At 38.1% G+C, this 20695-nt stretch overlaps 1 protein-coding gene and 1 pseudogene across 1 annotated transcript; both read left to right on the plus strand.

Annotated features, from left to right (window-relative positions):
• The first annotated feature begins 1502 nt into the window (after positions 1-1502).
• LOC105518158 lies at positions 1503-3031 on the plus strand (annotated as a pseudogene).
• A 5876-nt stretch (positions 3032-8907) lies between these two features.
• BAAT (bile acid CoA:amino acid N-acyltransferase) lies at positions 8908-18788 on the plus strand. Its single transcript, XM_011951020.1, has 3 exons — positions 8908-9442; positions 11613-11815; positions 17280-18788. Exons 1-3 carry the CDS (start codon positions 8977-8979, stop codon positions 17865-17867), a joined length of 1257 nt encoding a protein of 418 aa, XP_011806410.1. The 5' UTR covers positions 8908-8976; the 3' UTR covers positions 17868-18788.
• Positions 18789-20695: the final 1907 nt, after the last annotated feature.

The following is a 20695-nucleotide window of genomic DNA, read 5'->3' on the forward strand; positions in this document are numbered from 1 at the left end:
AGCATGGAATTTTTTTTTTCCATTTGTTTATGTCCTCTCTTATTGCCTTGAGCAGTGGTTTGTAGTTCTCCTTGAAGAGATCCTTCACATCCCTTGTAAGTTGTATTCCTATGTATTTTATTCTCTTTGTAGCAATTGTGATTGGGAGTTCATTCATGATTTGGCTCTCTGCTTGTCTCATATTGGTGTATAGTAATGCTTGTGATTTTTGCACATTGATTTTGTATCCTGAGACTTTGCTCAAGTTGTTTATCAGCTTAAGGAGTTTTTAGGCTGAGGTGATGGGGTTTTCTAAATGTAGAATCATGTCATCTGCAAACAGGGACAATTTGTCTTCCTGTCTTCCTATTTGAATGCCTCTTATTTCTTTCTCTTGCCTCATTGCCCTGGCCAGAACTTCCAATACTATGTTGAATAGAAGTGGTGACACAGGACATCCTTGTCTTGTGCTGGTTTTCAAAGGGAATGCTTCCAACTTTTGCCCATTCAGTATGATATTGGCTATGGATTTATCATAAATAGCTCTTATTATTTTGAGATATATTCCATCAGTACCTAGTTTATTGAGGGTTTTTAGCACGAAGGGGTGTTGTAAACATTTTAGCTTTTATAATCCTATCAATCCTTATATTTTATGCTCTAGTCTCAGGAACTTCTGTACTGCACCCCCAGACCATTTTACCCTCTCTTGTGAAAAAAGCTTTGGGTTCCCAGCAAGGGGTTGAGCCAAGGGATGTGGGCCTTTTTGTCCATCTTTATCTGATTAGCCTGTCTCCACATTGCCCCAGGACGTTATTAATCAGCTTTCTCATTGTAATTTTTGCCTTCTGATTTTTGAAACTTCCCCAATCTGGTGTAAATACAGGAAACTGGTTTGGTGCTCTTTAATGTTGGGGAACCAGTAGGGGCTCCCTTTGGTCCACCCAACATTTGATAGTGTTGTATTAAGACTCAAAAGGTAAACAAAAATTTTATTATCTCTCATTAATACTATCCGAAAATCTTGTTCAAAAGAGAAAACTAAATTTTACTTTGTATTAGAGTATTATCAATACTAAAGCTAATTTTAATAAAACCTTATGAATGATTTCATTGACTCTCACTCAGCTTTTGACCACACAAGAATTCCATAAACCTTTTATATATCTGAAGGAATATAAATAAATCATTCTACCATAAAGATACATGCATATGAATGTTCATTGCAGCACTATTCACAATAACTTTTCACAATTTCAAAGACATGGAATCTACCTCATGCCCATTAATGCCCTCTTACAAAATTGTTTTCCATTTTTCTCTTTCTCCAACTTTTAGATCTATTTAGTTTTATCTACATCGTTTTTTCCATTCATTTTGAAACAATCTTTAAAATACCACTAAACCAGGCCAGCATGCCTACACGCTCCCTAGGTGCTGCTAGTCTGTGTGCCTGAGTGGGAGGTGGCAGGCCTCCAACTTCACCCTTCTCTGCTGACTGTTCTAGTGAGGTGTTGCCAGCCATGAACCATTTTGGTACCTGGTTGGTGGGAGGCACGGTGACCTCGTTGCTGCCACTGAAAGCCTGTAACAAGGAAAATCTCAGCAAAATTGGCATGTCTTTGGATGATATCATCAAACTAAATTGAAAGGAAGGAAAGAAGCAGACTTTTCTAACTGGAGCCTGGCAATTCAGGATGAGCGTATGATGGAGAATCCAATAGAATTCTGGCTTTGGTAAGACTAGTCTGAGCCACAGAGGAAGAGTAATGCCTGGAAAGAGATGGCTTTATGGAGTTATCACTGGCCTTGCATCTAGGAAAGCAACTGGAATTCACAAAGAAATTAGTCCTATGTATCATCTATCTCTAAGTGACAGGAATATAGAACGCTATTTTCTAGTGTTAAAAAGGAAGGGAAGGCCGGGCGCGGTGGCTCAAGCCTGTAATCCCAGCACTTTGGGAGGCTGAGATGAGTGGATCACTAGGTCAGGAGATCGAGACCATCCTGGCTAACATGGTGAAACCCCGTCTCTACTAAAAAGTACAAAAACCTAGCCGGGTGAGGTGGCGGGCGCCTGTAGTCCCAGCTACTCGGGAGGCTGAGGCAGGAGAATGGCGTAAACCCGGGAGGCGGAGCTTGCAGTGAGCTGAGATCCGGCCACAGCACACAAGCCAGCTCAAAAAAAAAAAGGAAGGGAAACCTTCTGAGACTAATAGGAAGTGCAGAAAAACCAGCTGCAGTTCTCAAGAGACCTAACCAGCTAAACAGAGAAAAATAACATTCCAGACAATTTTACCAAGAGTGGAAATAAATTAAACCATCACAAACACAAGCGTTAGGCAAATTTTCTTTTCAGAAGAGACCTAAAGGTTCAGGCCCAGTTGAACACAAGAGCAATTGCTGGATAATGTAGTAGGAAAGAGAACTCATCAATGGCAGACTTTTGTTGCAGCGCTTCTTTTTAGTTCAGCCAAAGATATGGTCCTTGTCCCATGGCCACAAAAATTTAGGCTCACAGACAATTTGCGGAGTGAGAAAAATGGAACTTATTGGGCAAAAAGGATAAAAGAGGGAACAGTGACTTCCTGCAAAGCCAGAATCGCCGCTAGTGCGCTCCATGCCTCATTTGAATCCAAGGCTCCACCCAGGAAGAGGAGGGGCCAGTTGCCTCGCTACTGCAAATGGTAGGAACTTCTGTGGCACCCTGGTGTGCATTACTCCCAGTGTGTAGGCGGTTGGAGTTTTGCCACGGACTCCTCACCTGGCTGTCTCACTTTCACCACCAACAGAGGAATTTTGACTCTGTCTATGGACAATCCTGCAGCAGTGCAATGCCCAGTAACACAGAAATCAGGATTAATTCATACTACTGTATCTTCATTTTTAACAAAATGGAAGCAATGTGAAATAAAGAAAGTTCCTAAAGTGGTCCCCTACAATTGACATAAACAGTGCTGGAAAAAAGACAGAGATGACTTTGAATGAGAAGTTTAGGATCCTGAAGGAACAAAGAGCTGCTCTGACAACAAAGAAGGAAGCTGTTGTGTAACTGTATTAGTCTGTTCTCACAGTGCTAATAAAGACATACCTGAGAGTAGGTAATTTATAAAGGAAAGAGGTTTAATGGACTCAGAGTTTCACATGACTGGAGAGGCCTCAAAATCGTGGCAGAAAACAAAGGAGAAGCAAAGGCATGTCTTACATGGTGGCTTACATGGTGGAGAGCTTGTGCAGGGGAACTCCCATTTATAAAACCATCAAATCTTGTGAGACTTATTCACTACCATGAGAACAGTATGGGCGAAACCACGCCCATGATTCAATTATTTCCACCTGGCCCTGTCTTTAACATGTGGGGATTATTACAATTCAAGGTTGAGACTTGGTTGGGGACACAGCCAAACCATATCAGTAATCACGGGATCAATCCCGTATCAAAGGGACTTTTGAGTGATGACTCTGAAAAATTGAATTGCTGGAAGAGTTCATCATAGAAATTCAAGAAACTTTGCTTCAAAATATTCACAAGGCTAACTCATTTTTATTTTTGAAGATTTTTTTTAATAAAACAGGTATAATATAATGCCCTGAGAGAATAACAGGGAATATACCTGTTCTTAAAGATTTCATTGTTTGCTCAGACAGAACAATGATCTATTTGACTTCTTTGGTTCCTCTTGTAGCAGAAGAAAGATAGAAAGATAGAAATTGATTATTTTTATGATAGTGGTATTTAGGATCTCATTGCCTTTGCCAATTTTTTTAGACTTTATCATGACAAATCTTGGTCTTCTGAGATATGAGTAGGTCCCTTTGTTTCTGTCACTTATCCTTTAATAGTGTGGATGTAATAAATACAGTTGCCTTGTCTTCATTAGAGATATTTTAAAAAATAATGGAATTCTAGTTTGGAGTTTTAAGATTTATGGAAATATATGAAACTTGGTTCATTTCTCAGGTACATTTTAGGCTAATGCCCCAGAATTATGAATTTTTAGTGTTGAACTTATAACAAGAAATGTGGCTCTAGGCATTAGTCTCAGATTAAAATGTTGGTGCTTGAAGGCTGAAAATGCGTATTTACAAAGTTATCTGATAGGGCCTTGGAGGAGAGGATTCAGTTTAAAAATCTGACAGTTTGTATTTAGTAAATGAAAGCATGAGAGGAAGTAGCAAGTTGAAAGATGGGTAACTGAGATGAAAAACTTCAAAACTTAGGTCATATGTGTACTGTTTGGATTTAGTGTACTTAAGTCTAGTGTTCACAAATAATTCTTCAAACGGTGTTCAGAAGAATTATAATTATTAAATGAATTGAGTCCCTCGGACATTTTGGTAGTAAAATTAATAGCCATAAAGTCCTAAACTTTATTTGAAAAGTTACTTCTCATTTGAAAAGTTAAAATTTATGAACTTTGAGGCTTGCTAAATTAATTTATAGCTCCAAAACCAAAAATATACCTGTATATGTCACAAATAACAGATGCAAAATATATAATAGAATTATATTGTACCTTGTTGTTTACCTTTCACTGATTTCTTGTATGGTATAAAGTTCAGTAATGATGGGGAGAAAAGGGCTCCACCCCTACCCCCCAGACCTCTGATGGGCGGGAGGAGTAAGTCTGTTTGCCAAGATAGTGCTGAGTCCTCAGATGTTGTACACTATAAATTATAGTATAATGACAAATTCAGCAAAATGTTCCAGCTATAAGTTACAAGTTTGGTCATTTTGAAGCTTGACATTTGAGTTGCTATAATGTTAAAAACATCCAAGTAGGTGATAGTTTCTCTAGAGTATATTATTAATGTTGCCTTTTCCTGTAAAACAAAACATCATTATCATTCAGCCTTCCTTGCATTGTATACTAGACTTCATTGTTGTCGCTTCTTGGGATACTTAATGGTTTATGCTGGCCCTGGAAAGCGATCAGTAACGATTTCATGCTTATATCAAAGAATTAAGTCTGATCCTTAATATCTGATATTTTGCCAGTACTTCTAGTGATAAGAGATTTTTGGAAGTCACAGAATTTAAGAATAAATTCTAGTCTTTCCTTAGCTATTTGATACTCATCCCTATTCCTGCAAAAGACATGATCACATTATTTTTTATGGCTACGGGGACAAATAGGCCAAATACTCATTGCAAAGCATTTTTGTAAGTATGCTTGCTTATATTTAGTCCAGAAACAATGCATTCTAGATTGGTTTAGAATTACTGGTAGCTTATTTTACAGCAAGGAAAAGCAGCTGAGCAAGAATTTGCTGTCTTTATAACAGTTTGTGAAATATGATATAAGGGTGTTTTCATTTTCCTATTCCCTTAAATATAATTGTACAGAGCTACTATTAATGCCATTTTTTGAGAAAACCTTAAAAATATCCCCAAATATTGAAATTAAGGGCATCAAATAACAAATTATCTTTAGTATATTAAACTCTTTCCCTTCGTGGATCTGTAATTTAAGTATAAAATATTGCCTTTGGTACAATTAAGACTCTTGTGTACATGTTGTATATAAACAAAGCAATATGCTTTCTTGGAGGAAAATTTTCTTTCTCTGAAATTTTTTTCATGGTTGTAGTCATCCTTGTTCAGTTCGTAAACGTTTTGTTTGTGTTTTTTTAAACAGGATGCAACTTAAAATTTTCTTTGCATCAAGGTATATGCAAAACTTTGTTGCAGTGCATCACAAAATGAAAGTTTGCATTTAATGAGGAGATGCTTTACACTGTACTTTTTGCTATTTTTTGGAAAAGTTGCATTTAGATCTATTCTGAAGCTGTTAACTTTTAACAAATAAAATGTTACTGGTTTCCACAATGAAATACCATCTCATACCAGTCAGAATGGCTATCATTAAAAGTCAAAAAATAATAGATGCTGGCAATGTGGTAGGCAAAAGGAAACACTTATACACTGTTGATGGGATTGTAAATTAGTTCAACCATTGTGGAAAGCATTATAATGACTCCTCAAGAGCTAAAAGCAGAACTATCATTCAACCCAGCAATCCCATTACTGGGTATCTATCCGAAGGAATGTAAATAGATCATTCTACCATAAAGACACATGCATGTGAATGTTCATTGCAGCACTATTCACAATAGCTTTTCACAATTTCAAAGACATGGAATCTACCTAATGCCCATTAATGACAGCCAGATAAAGAAAATGTGGTACATATATACTGTGGAATACTATGCAGCCATAAAAAAGAATGAGCTATGTCTTTTGTGGGAACATGGATGAAGCTGGGGGCTATAATACTTAGCAAACTAACACAAGAACAGAAAACCAAATACCACATTTTCACTTACAAGTGGGAGTTGAATAATGAAAACTCATAAACACAAGGGAGCAAAAGACACTGGGGTCTACTTGAGGGTAAATGTTTGCTAGGCAGAGTAGAATGACTACACTTAACACAATGTATTGTATATTTCAAAACAGGTAGAAAGGAGAACTTTAAATGTTCCCAACACATAGAAATGATAAATACTCAAGGTAATAAATTCCCTAAAGACCCTGACTCGATCATTACACATTCTATGCACGTAACAAAATATCACATGTACCTCATAAATAGGTATAAATATTATGTGGGAATAAAAATGTATTGACCGGGTGCAGTGGCTCACGCCTGTAATCCCAGCACTTTGGGAGGCCAAGGTGGGTGGATCACGAGGTCAGGAGATTGAGACCATCCTGGCTAACACAGTGAAACCCCGTCTCTACTAAAAATACAAAAAATTCGCTGAGTGTGGTGGCGGGCGCCCCTAGTCCCAGCTACTGGGGAGGCTGAGGCAGGAAAATGGCGTGAACCTGGGAGGCGGAGACTGCAGTGAGCCAAGATGGCGCCACTGCACTCTAGTCTGGGCCACAGAGCCAGACTCCATCTCAAAAAAAAAAAAAGTATCCTGAATATTATGTATAAAAGTAATGATTGAAATAAATAATGTTTACCTCCAGCAAACAGCATACATTTACTCTGTCAGAATGTTAGAATTAGGGGCTGAATCATTCTGATGTGCAGTTGAGCTGGGTTTTGGCTTTGTTGCAGGTTTATTTGATTCAGTGCAAAACTGGCTTCACATAATTTTGAGTGTATGGGATTATGCCTTTCTCATCAGAATGGTCTTGGGACTCAGCATTGTTGAATGTCTGGAGAGATTTTTGTGTATTATGGCAATGTTGCTAGCCTTTCAAACTGTGAACGATTCTGATTCACAATCTTTCTGTAATAAGGGTCACTAGGGAGCTTGCTTTGCTTTGCAATCCTGCTCCTGGATCTCTGGGTCTGGGGAAATCTCTCTCTACTGTGCTCCTCTGACCCCATTCATTGAAAGGCAGCTGCCTTATTTTACATGAAGGCCTGCAATGCGTCAGATTTCTCTCAGCTTGCACCCCTGATCTCGGTCTGAGCACATGGTGAAGCTCTACAGAAAGTTGGCAGAGAAAGACTTACTCTGTAGCTACAGTTTCTTGGAATTCTAGTTTATCAAACCAATCCACACATATCCGTTAAAAGTGCATTATATTTTCTGTTGATTTCTCCTTATTTTTTTCTGTTGGGTTTATTTTTTGCTGCTTTATCATAACTGAAAATCAGCATGTAGGAGAGAAAATTTTCTGTTTCCTATGGAGCAGCTTGTCACTTGCTGGAGTTCAATTCATGTAGATTCTTTGCATTCTCAGTAATCTAATGAGTTACAAACAAAACAAAAATAAAGACCGAAAAAAAAAAAAAATCACCCAACAAACCGAAAACTAATTTTGTAGCTTATGCATATAGTTTTGTTTGTTAGAGTGAGAACAGTGGTAACTCTTGTGGCTTTCTTCACACTAATCAGAAGGAGATGGGTTTTTCTTACTTTTTAAAAGGTTACAAAAAGCTCAGCAAGACTTTTATGTACCTGAAGGGCTTGTCAGCTTCTAGTTTTGCTTCCCTTTGGGTAAATCCTAAGTACAAGGCTATGGATGTTTTTTCTCTAGGGAGCAATACACACACCACCCCTTTTGTTCTTTCCAAAGATTTTATTCTCATTCTTTTGAGAAGATCCTTCTGCATTGTTTTTTTTTTTTTTAACTTTTATTTTAGAATCAGGGGGTATATGTGCAGGATTGTTACATAGGTATATTGTGTGATGATGCTGAGGTTTGGGGTATGACTGAACCTGTCACCGTGGTATTAAGTAAAGTACCCAATAGGTAGTTTTTCAGCCCTTGCCCCCATCCCTCTCTCCGTCCTCTTGCAGTCCCCAGTGTCTAATGTTCCCATTGTCCATGTGTACCCAATGTTTAGCTCCCACTTATAAGTGAGAACATGAGGTATTTGGTTATCTGTTTCTGCATTAGTTCACTTAGGAAATGGCCTTTAGCTGCATCCATGTTGCTGCAAAGGACATGGTTTCATTTTTTCATGGCTGTATAGTATTCCCCTTCCATGATCCCTCTATTTTTTTAAGTTCTGTTGCAGGTAAACTCTTGGATGCAAGGTATTCTGTTTCCAGGACTTGGGGAAGGATTAGCGTGAAGTCAAATGTCTCATATATATAGACGTTCAATAAATAACCATGTTTTCAAATCCAAATCTCATTTTTGTCCTCTGTTGTACTTGATTTTTTTAAAGGTTCTGTATGACAGGTTGTGTTATCTTCCTAGATGTATTGATATCATTCATGCATATTTTGACTGCTGCTTCTTTAACACTGGTTCATTATTGTTGTAAAATTTGTCAGCTTGCTTACTGTCTTCTAGAAATTCGTTGAAAGCTCTCAGGTGTCTTGTACTAGAAGATTATATCAGGAAATTTCTAAAGAACTAGAGGGTTAGAACTGACTCCTAAGTGGCCTGAATGCTGATTCAATTCATCTTTCATCAACCCTTATCTCTAATCTCTACTTAATTTTACTGCTCCTCTTTCTTTATTTTTTGAGGTTTTGCTGAAGATATTCCTGAAGAATCATTCCAGGTGCCACACCAAAAAAATGATCCAGTTGACAGCTACCCCTGTGAGTGCACTTGTTGATGAGCCAGTGCATATCCAAGCTACAGGCCTGACTCCCTTTCAAATGGTGAGTTTTCAGGCATCACTGGAAGATGAAAGTGGAAACATGTTTTATTCTCAAGCCCACTATAGGGCCAATGAATTTGGTGAGGTGGACCTGAAGCATGCTGCTTCACTTGGAGGGGATTATATGGGAGTCCACCCCATGGGTCTCTTCTGGTCTCTGAAACCTGAAAAGCTATTAACAAGACTGTTGAAAAAAGATGTGATGAATAAGCCTTTCCAGGTCCAATTAAAACTTTATGACTTAGAGTTAATAGTGAACAATAAAGCTGCCAGTGCTCCAAAGGCCAGCCTGACTTTGGAGAGGTGGTATGTGGCACCTGGTGTCACACGAATTCAGGTTCGAGAAGGCCGCCTTCGAGGAGCTCTCTTTCTTCCTCCAGGTGAGTAGAATTACTCTGGTTATTGTTATTCTTGTTTTTCCACTTTAAATGCATTATCTCTCTAGAAATTTAACTTGAATATGGATAATACCTAGAGCACTGCTTCCTGCCTTAGAATCAATGTTAACCTTGGGTCAGAACAAGAATGTGGTAATATTCCACTCCAGCTCAAGTTTCATCTCAACAATTCTGAAGCTTGTCTAAGAATGTGACTACATATAGTTTGTGGAGTCCCTACATTATGGACTTTACATAGCTTTGGATTTGCTAAATTTTTCTGGATTGAAGTCTGGCTATATGAAGACTCTCATCTTGATGTGATGGAAACCATATCCCAGATCCTTGTGCAGGCTCTGTCAGGTTGAGTTTCAGTTTAGGCATTGGTTATTACCTTGTTACCACAACAAGCTGGAGATAAGATGGACTGAAAGACTGCAGCAAATATAGAGGATGCAAGAAACTTTGTACCCTCTAGCTTCATAAATATTACATATTTATAGACTATTCCATGAATCTAATAATATAGCATGCTTCCTAATGGCTATAAAACTTATCAGAACACTCATAGTTTCCTACAGAAATCTCCAAATACCAATAAATAAGTGGTTTAAACATCTTTTGGTACATTTCTCAGAGTTTATTGTGGGGTCAGATAAAGCAAAGTTAATTTCTCAGAAGAAAAGAAGCAATAAAAGCTTTCCTTTCCAAATTCACCATAACCCATGCACTTGTTCAGATAAATCTGAATTTTTAAAATACCCAGTAAATAGCATGTAGACCACTTTATTATGGATAGGGACCAAGAATGAAATGGCACAAATTGCTGTACCTCTATTATCCCACCCCAGTTAAAAATCTGTTTATTGGTACAGGCCTTCCATCTTGGGATGATGTGCTGGTTTAGGGTGTGCTGTTTGGGAATCCTCTTGAACATTGCACGTGCTGGGTCTCCTGCTTCACATGTGTTTTCTACAGGGGAAACAAAAGAGAGCTGAGTTGTGTGAGGTTATAAGGAGGTTGAGTCGGATCACAAATATTTCTTGACTGTAACATTCTTCCAAGATAAAAGACTCAGTACTTTTAAGTGTTCCCCCATTCTTGTCAATCAGATGGTAAAAACATCCTTATTCATTTATGCAAATGATAATTTAAAACTAAGATATATTCAACATCACTTTATTTCTTCTTTATTCATTGTAATTAATTATAGTAAGTTAAAAAAAATTCCCAGTACTCCTTTAAATCAAGCCACTCCTTTCAAACATGCATGGGATCAGTCTGTCTTAGTTAAAATCACTTACAAAAGAACAGAATATCCCCAATAAGTGCATTGTAAGTTTCTTTCAGTGTGTGGGCTCTGCTTTATTTTGGAAAAAAGCTGCCTATATGGAGTGAGTGTAGGATGATACTCTGACCGTCCCTACTTTTTACCTTGTGTCAGCCTGCAGAAAATAAACATGGTGTTATTGAATAAAAGGGCTCATCATTGACATATGCTTGGGTGTAAGATTTCATCACTGTATAGTCAAATGAGTGTAGCAGAGCAGTGTTAAGTCAGGATTTTAGCTAATACAATCATTTCAAAAAAATTTTTTGAACCATATATTTCTTTGAGAACCAAATTAAATCTGTGGAACCTCTCGTAAGTAAAATTCATCTATAAATATATATATATATATATATATACACACACACACCATATTTTGCATATATTGTAATTTCAGGATCTCCACGGATTTCCTAAAACTTATCTGTATACTTCTTTATAGGTTAAGAAGCCCCAGCCTAATTTCTATGCTTTTCTTTACAAGAGTATAGAAACTACCATGAATTCCCATTTCCTGGGCTGCAGACGGTAAATATGTCAGTGAATGTAGTTCCTAGTCAAACATCTAGATATTGTATTCCATTGTATAGTCAATGGGCCTTAATTCTGCCCCAGGGAGAAGGCTAAAAGTGTTGGAATTGTATTTGAAAATTTAAATGTTAATTTCAAAATTACATTTGAATGTAATTTTGCATTTCTGCTTTGTCTTCTCATGCTTTTATTATCTTTATTTATTTTTTCTTTTATTATCTTATCATTTGCATTTCTGCTTTGTATTTTCAAGTTTTTCTTATCTTTTCCACACCTTCTCTTCATGTACAATTCTGTTTTGTTATTTTTCAGGAGAAGGTCGCTTCCCAGGGGTAATTGATTTGTTTGGTGGTTTGGGTGGGCTGCTTGAATTTCGGGCTAGCCTCCTAGCCAGTCGTGGCTTTGCCTCCTTGGCCTTGGCTTACTTTAACTATGAAGACCTGCCCGCCAAACCAGAAATAACAGATTTGGAATATTTTGAGGAGGCTGCCAACTTTCTCCTGAGACATCCGAAGGTAATTTTTGCCTTTTCAGTAGGTTTGAATCCCTGGGGTTTTTTGTTTTTGTTTTTGTTAAGAGACAGGGTCTTGCTTTGTCACCCAGGCTGGAGTGCAGTGGCATGATCTGACACTTGGCCAGAAGCCAGTGCCTTTTGATACTACGATGGGCACAGGCTAACTTCCTATGCGTTTTGTCTTGCTGAGCAAAAGACACTGGATGAGAAATAAATCATGTGAATTATAAATGACAAGGCCATGAATAGAATTTCAAGTTCACTGAGAATGGTACTTGGAAGTTAAGAGAAGTCATAGGATATTATAGTTATTTTTTTAAAAGGGACTGTCTGGGCGTGATGGCTCAAGCCTGTAATTCTAGCACTCTGGGAGACCAAGATGGGAGGATTAATAGAGGCCAACAGTTCAAGACCAGCCTGGGCCACATAGCCAAACTCTTTCTCTATAAATACTAAAAAAATAGCTGGGTATGGTAGTGGGCACCTGTAGTCCCAGCTACTCAGCAGGGGCTGAGGAGGAAAGATCGCTTGAGCCCGGGAGGTTGAGGCTGCAGTGAGCCATGTTCCTGCCACCACACTCCAGCCTGGGTGACAAAGTGAGACTCTGTCTCAAAAAAAAAAAAAAGGATAATGCGTGCAAAATACTTATCATAGAACCTGGCAATACTAAGCACTCAAAGATGAACAAATGTTAGACAAAACTTTCTATGATCTAACTTCTGCATACTTCTTTAGCCTTATCTTATAGCTCTAATTATTAACTAGCTATCATTTTTCTCATCACTATACTTAACTGGACAGATAATCTGTATTTCTTTGAGGAATGAGTCTGAATTTTTAGTTACTTGTGAGCCCTTATACATAACACTATAGTGCTTTCCAATCCATATGCCTTTTAAAATTTTAAAACATGTGCTTTGCTACTATGATATGGGATAGAGTTGTAGTTTATTAAACCTTGTTAATTGCCCAATATTTTTTCTTTCCTTTCCTTTTTTTTTTTTTGACAGAGTCTTGCTCTATCGCCTAGGCTAGAGGCAGTGGCACAATCTCAGCTCACTGCAACCTCCACCTCCCAGGTTCAAGTGATTTTCCTACCTCAGCTTCCTGAGTAGCTGGGACTGTAAGTGTGCGCCACCACACCTGGCTACTTTTTGTATTTTTAGTAGAGACAGTGTTTTGCCATTTTGGGAAGGCTGGTCTCAAACTCCTGACCTCAAGTAATCCACCTGCCTTGACCTCTTATTTTTCTTAGTAAGAATTGAAATAAAATTAAATCTCCATACTACATGGTTTTTTATATAAGGATCACCAAAATATAAGGTTTGCAGAAATAGGATAAGCAACAATTACTGACAATCTACTGACGTATTGAACATTTTAAATGGCTATTTTTTGTTTGTTTGTTTTTTGAGACGGAATTTCGCTCTGTCGCCCGGGCTGGAGGGCAGTGGCCAGATCTCAGCTCACTGCAAGCTCCACTTCCCGGGTTTACGCCATTATCCTGCCTCAGCCTCCCGAGTAGCTGGGAATACAGGCACCCGCCACCTCGCCCGGCTAGTTTTTTGTATTTTTTAGTAGAGACGGGGTTTCACCATGTTAGCCAGGATGGTCTCGATCTCCTGACCTAGTGATCCGCCCGTCTCGGCCTCCCAAAGTGCTGGGATTACAGGCTTGAGCCACCGCACCTGGCTTAAATGGCTATTTTTGATGCATATAATGGAACTGCCCTTGAACTGTCAGTCAATATTATCATTGTGAGCCTTCTTCTTGGCATAGATGAGAAGTGGAGAGGTTATGTGATTCTCTTTTTTCACTGTCTTTGCCTCGTTCCCCTTATATTCACTACATGACTTTTTCATCACTGTCGTTGCCAATGTCACATAGATAGCTAGTTAATGATCAATCCAGGCCTGGAAACCAGATTTTTTCCCCCAGACTCTGAGAAATTCCATTAAACCTACTTCACATTGTCTCTTCTGCAGGATGATAGAACAGAGATCTTTCTTGCGGGTCATATTTCTCTATGTATTGATTTTAAGTAACTTCTAAGAACTCAAAATTTCCTGATCCCAAATTTTGTGGTAGAAGTTGTAACAAGAGTTACTGTTTTGACAAGGGCCAGAAACATATTAAAAAGCCTGCACAGATTTGAGTCGTGCTTTTTTGTTCATTCATGTTACTCTTGCTTTTAGTTTATCTTCCATGGCCAAATCCATTCTGATTTCCCATCTTTCCTTACCATAACTGTCACTCTCTATCTTTTATATTAAGCTATAGGATTGGGGGAGAAAGGTAGGTCAAAGGGTACAAAGTTTCTGTTAGACAAGAAGACTAAGATCTGGTGATCTATTGCACAGCATGGTGATTATAGATAATAATAATGTATTGTATATTTCCAAATTGCTAAAAGATTAGATTTTAAATGTTCTTACCACAAAGAAATGGTAAGTTTGTGAGGTAATGGATATGTTAATCAGCCTGATTTGTTCATTCCACCACGTATATATGCACTGAAATATCACATTGTGCCTCATAGATATGTATCATTGTCATTTGTCAATTAAAAATAAAAATTAGGCTGGGCACAGTGGCTCATGCCTGTAATCCCAGCACTTTGGGAGGCCGAGGTGGGCAGATCACCTAACCAGGCAATTAACAAGGTTTAATAAACTCCAACTCTATCCCATATCATAGTAGTAGATCAGCCCAGCCAACATGGAGAAACCCCATCTCTACTAAAAATACAAAAATTTGCCAGGTGTGGTGGCGGGCGCCTGTAGTTCCAGCTTGGGAGGCTGAGGCAGGAGAATTGCTTGAACCTGAGAGGCGGAGGTTGCAGTGAGCTGAGATTGCGCCACTGCACTCCAGCCTGGATGACAGAATGAGACTCAGTCTCAAAAAATAAAAATAAAAATAAATAATAAATAAAAATAAAAATTAAAAAAATACAGAATTTCAGAGCTTGAAAGGAACTTTTAATTGATTCAAGCCACCCCTCTTAAATATACAGGGTAGGAACTAAAAAGAGTATATATGACTCATTCCATTTGTTTATTTTTTTCCCCTCTTACCCTAAGAATTTCTCACATTTTCATCAGCTTGTCATGAGTTGTATATTGATTCATGTGTTTCTAAGTAGTAGGGAAAATATCCCAAACATTGGTTTATAAAATGCCTGTAAAATATAGAAGATCAATTAAAATAAATACAGGAAGTCAACAAAGATTTTAGAAAAGTGATGCTTCTCTCTGGGACTCTGTCATTGCCAGGAGCCAGTGCTGAAGGAGAATCAGAGCTTTATTTCGTGGCACAAAGAACGATTTTCTTTAACTCCTCCTTAGAATTCCCAACCAAATTGGTAACTGGGAGCAACACACTCAATACTCAAAAATAACTCTTGAACATGTGGTTTCCTTTTCATTTGCACTGGTGTTACCTTATTTCAGGACATTATAATTTCCTGCTTATATCAGTGCATTAAGCTATGGCTTTTCTGCCTCCATTTATGCAAGTCACAGTTGTAAAATGGGCCTTCTTAGAACACAACTATTTTACTCACTTGCTTAAGAGTCTCCCTATTTATTATGGGATAAAGACCAGGCTTTCTAGCATGTTAGACAAAACTTCCTATGATGTGATTCTGTGTACTTATTTAGTCTTATCTTATGCCCATCTTTAAAATTTGTCCTAATTCTCCTCCTTAGTTAGGAAAAAAACTGAAGATGCTTAATCTATCTTTCAAAGCTATGCACCATAAAGTTGGTGTTTTCTGTTCCAGACTTATTATGTTATTTCCCACCTTATATTCTAAATTAAAATAATGAAGAACTACTTGTGGTTCCTCTAAATGCCTTGCTCTTCATTGCGTCTCAGTTTTTGCATGTATTTCTCCCATGGTGAATACATTAGGAATGTTCTGGCTACATTTCCCAGAAAAGTGGCTGATGGTGGCTTAAACAACATCAACATAAGGCATCTTATTCTCTTACATAACAGGTTTGGTGATAGATAGTTCAAACTTTGGCTTAGAAACTCAGAGTAGTTTTTGATCAAGGAGATTAGATTGACATTTCTGCCATTTTCTAGTCTTACTCTGAAGATCACAGAATCACCCTGGCAGTTTCAGGAATTAAGTCAACAGGCCAGCATACTAGTCTGAAAAAAATGATCATAAACATAGGCTTTCTCTTCATGATTCTGTGTCATTTTGCACGGAGGGGGAAAAAGTCCTTAGGTAGAATATGTTGGCCTTTGAAGAAAGGCTGAGAAAGGGAAATAGATTAGGATCCCTCAGAATTTATCCATTGGAGCTGGATATATTGCTACACCACACAAAATCAAGGTCATATTAGCTTTGAAATTGTGGGGAATGGCTCCAGTGTAGGCAACTAACAGTGTCTGCTATACTCAGCATAGAATACCATTCCTTCTTGTTGACTTTATTTTTATTTTTATTTCTTGAGACAGGGTCTCACTCTATTGCCCAGGCTGGGGTACAGTAGCACAATCATGGCTCACTAAAGCCTTAAACTCCTGGGCTCAAGTGATCCTTCCACCTCAGCCTCCTGAGTAGCTGGGCCTACAGGCACACACTGCCATATCCAACTAATTTTTTGGTTTTGTAGAGATGGGGTCTCACTATGTTGCCCAGGCTTGGCTTTCATTTTTTGATATGAAGACTCATTTTATTTTGTAGCCCATTTCCTCTGAGAGCCTTTCTTTGATCCTGCTTTTATTCTCTGCTAATCTGGGTTGGCAGTCTAGCCTGTATGCAGTCTTATATCATAGAATTTATGATGCTCCAATCATCTGTTGTGTTTCTTTTTTCCTCCTATCTCTTCATCTGGCAGTGAGTTCCTTAATGACAAGAGATTGTTAGTTTTCTCTCTGTGACTCCCAGTGCTTGCCTTAGGGTAGATGATTTAAGGATGCTTATTTGATGACTGGCAATGAGGGAGGAAGCTGAGCCAAGCCTCCTTTATGACATTTTTCTCCACAATGAGAAAACTTCTGGAAAAACCAAAGCAAATCTAGAATCCTCTGTTCAGCTCTATCCTATGATCTCACTTTCTTTCTCAGTCTCTTCCTACAAGGTGCCCTTTCCCCTGAAGGGAGCTCAGAACTGGTGCAAGAAAGTTTACCAATCATCTATACCCTGACCCACATTATTCACAATGGCTACCTGCCATTTCTTACGACATTTGTATTTCTTTAGGGCATTTTAAACTCAGAACCTAACACAATGCTGAATCCATAATATACAGTCAGTAAAGTTTGACATATTTTTGCAGTATTTCTTTTGAATACATATTATATATTCCAGAAATCTATATCTAGGGATGTGGGTAGGATTAATACTTGCTTTGTTCTCATTAGCCATTGAAGTTCTTTGGTTGTTTGAGATTGTGGAGTTTTCCTAAATGAAAGATAGAATAATTTCTCATTTCTATTATTTTTTTCAGGTCTTTGGCCCAGGTGTTGGGGTAGTCTCTGTATGTCAAGGAGTACAGATTGGACTATCTATGGCTGTTAACCTAAAGCAAGTCACAGCCACGGTACTTATTAATGGAACCAACTTTCCTTTTGGCATTCCACAGGTGTATCGTGGTAAGATCTATCAGCCCTTTCCCTATTCTGCACAATTAATATCCACCAGTGCCTTGGGGTTACTAGAGCTCTATCGCATTTATGAGACAACTGAAGTTGGGGCCAGTCAATATTTGTTTCCTGTTGAAGAGGCCCAGGGGCATTTCCTCTTCATTGTAGGAGAAGGCGATAAGATTATCAACAGCAAAGCACATGCTGAACAAGCCATAGGACAGCTGAGGAGACATGGGAAGAACAACTGGACCCTGCTATCTTACCCTGGGGCAGGCCACCTCATAGAACCTCCCTATTCTCCTCTGTGCTGTGCCTCAATGACCCGCGATTTGAAGTTACATTGGGGAGGAGAGGTGATCCCACACGCAGCTGCACAGGAACATTCTTGGAAGGAGATCCAGAGGTTTCTTAGGAAGCACCTCATTCCAGATATGACCAGTCCACTCTAAGACTAGATATTCCTAGAAAATAAAGAAGCAAATCTCTTTACCAGGACCTTCTCTCAATTTTCATGGCGGAATGTCTCCCCCAACTGCCATATACATTTTGTATTAATTTTAATGATTAAAAAGAGCATAGGGTAAAAACCTGATATTTCACTTATACTGCATAACAAGCTACCAAACTGGACGTGGTGGATATATCATAAAACAAATCATATTACTTATTATTCACATGACTTTTCTTTCCATCAGGTCTTCTAAATAGGACTGAGGTATAGTACACTGGCAAAAATAAGAAAAGGCAAACAAGAATAGCACCAAAGTAACAGACACCTAAAACCAAATACCATGTCAGAACACACTATATAGTAAGAATTCATTGGATTAGAGCAGCAGGAGAAAGGTAATACTAAATTATAATCATTTTAGTGATATTTTTCAACTTCACTACAGTAACTTTGCAACATCATTTTTCATTTGTGGGGTAGTAAAATTCATGTCAAAAAGGAAAGAAGGAATGGAGCAAGTCAGTTAGTTCATTGCAATAAATTACCTCTTCAGTTCTTAAAAACATGCCCACTGGCACATAATTGAGACATAATAACTAAGACTAGAAGAGACTGGGTTTAAGTTATGAAGCAAATTAAAATGGAAAAGACAAGAAAATAGAACCAATGAGGTTGAAAATGCCCCTTACTGAAAATCTGTATTAAAAATAAAATTAATAAAAGTAAAAAATAAATATGGAAACACAACTCTGCTAGTACAGACTAGCCTGGGGAGTCTGATGAACTGAGTGATTGGGTCAACTGTTACTGTACTTCCATATTGAATTTCTTCAGTCATGTTAGAGTAGCACATGAATGTGAGCCTTATAAGGACAGGTACTATATTTCTATAAGACCCAAATAGTTACTGTACATCCCATCTTTAATAAAATTTCATCAAGTTTGAAATTTTACTTGTTTGAAGATAGGTCACTATCATTATTTTGGCTTGTGAGCACCAGGTTACCAGAATACAAGAAGTCCACAAAGACTGAACAATTTTGACTGCAGCAATATCTAAGTGGGTAGTAGTATTTTGGTTAGGGCTTTCTTAGCTTTTAACACTATATAAAGTCTTAAAGAAATGGCTGCCAGCAACCAGGATGTTCTTAGGAGCCTTACAGATTTTCTGCTTACTAGAGCACTGACACCACAAAGGATACCTTTCTTTTTTTGTACATTTTGTTGTCACAGAAGTTGACAGCAGTATCACTTCTCATTTGGTCTACTAGTAAAGTCACAGTACCCCTCCTCTGATGGTATTGCTGACTCCTTGGCATTATCTCCAGGGAGTTTGTACTCAACAGAAATGTGGTACCACAGGAGAAGGGTTTTCTTGTTGTTGTGGGTCCCCAAAGAAAGCTCATCATGCCCCATTTGGGGAAGGTTCAGACTTCCATCATCCATGGGGGTCATTTGGCACCAACCTCAAGATATAAGGCCAGTATCCTTGGAATATTGCAGCAAGGGAAAGTACTTGAGCTACAAGGTCTTCGAGGAGCACTGCAGCTTCTACACTAGAGACTTGGACTGCATGAGCAGGAAGTTCTGGACAGTCTCTCCTTCACCAGCTCCTACACTGCTGCCCTTCACAGAGGAATGTCTTTGATCTTTTACTGTAAGAAGGAAGTCACAGCAAGAGAAGGGCAAGAGGACTGAGAATGGTCGCCTTAACTTTAAAAGGGAAAAATCGTTTCCACTTAACCCAATATCATACCCTGAGAGTCCTATATTTGTAGAAATAAACTTAGAGTGCTACCTGACCTAAAATATTCCAGTTTGCAATCATAGCAATACGTAAGGGAAAAAAAAACTACCACCAATAAACTACAGAATGCCCTGGCTTATAAAACAGACATGAAATGAATCAGAGGTTGACATTTGTTGATGTCTTAAAATAAAATTATATATGCTTAGATCTCTCATATTTTAAAATAGTAATGCAGTTGTTATTGGAAAACTAGATCTGGGAAAAGAATTTATTAGTTTAAGGCAATATGGAAGTTGATATGGATATAAGATCATAGAATGGGTCTACAATCAATAATTCAGCAAAAGCTAATAAAATTAAATGAACTTATTTTTGCACTTAAAAATGTCCAACATTTTGGCATTCTCAGCAACAAGAAAGGAACCATATGAAATTCACAGAATTGCATCTTGGGGACACAGCCATGATGAGGGAATTGTGTGTCTCTAGAGTAGGAGCTGGCAAACTCTTTTTGTAAAGTATTAGATAGCAAATATTTTCAGTATTGCAAGCCATAAGGTCCCTGTTACCATTACTCAGCTCTGCCATGATAGCACAGCAACACCTATGGATAGTGTGTAATGAATGACTGTGTTTCAATTAAACTTGATTTATGGACACTAAAATTTGCATATAGTCTTTGCATCACAAAATAATAATTTTCTTTTTATTTTTTCTCCAAGTATTTACAAATGTAAAAACCATTCTTAACCCACAAGCAGTACAAAAGTAGGCTGTAGGTTATTTGGCTTGCAGGACATAATTTTATGGTCCTGGGCATAGTGAAATCCAAATAACTTTGTCCAAGGTCAACTTTGAGGGGTTTCTCTAAGGGGCAAGTCACAGCCCAAATATTTCTGAGCGACTAAGTTGCACCGTATGGAAGTGGAAGGTGATTGGTGGATAATTAAGGTGAAGATGGATGACTAGAAATATATTTTGAATCGTTTTGTAGGTAGGTGGGGAGCCAATGAAGAATTAGAGTAGTGGAATTAACTTGAGGACACTTCGGTTGTGTGTGCCTAAACTCTTTTCCT

Source organism: Colobus angolensis, unplaced genomic scaffold, assembly GCF_000951035.1.
Source record: "Colobus angolensis palliatus isolate OR3802 unplaced genomic scaffold, Cang.pa_1.0 Scaffold313, whole genome shotgun sequence".
Classification (NCBI taxonomy): domain Eukaryota; kingdom Metazoa; phylum Chordata; class Mammalia; order Primates; family Cercopithecidae; genus Colobus; species Colobus angolensis.

Bases quoted from the DNA above. Each gene is read 5' to 3' on its own strand.
- BAAT (XM_011951020.1), top strand. From the start codon at position 8,977: ATGATCCAGTTGACAGCTACCCCTGTGAGTGCACTTGTTGATGAGCCA. The intron at 9,443-11,612 runs GTGAGTAGAATT...GTTATTTTTCAG, and splicing joins AGCTCTCTTTCTTCCTCCAG to GAGAAGGTCGCTTCCCAGGG. The intron at 11,816-17,279 runs GTAATTTTTGCC...TATTTTTTTCAG, and splicing joins TTCTCCTGAGACATCCGAAG to GTCTTTGGCCCAGGTGTTGG.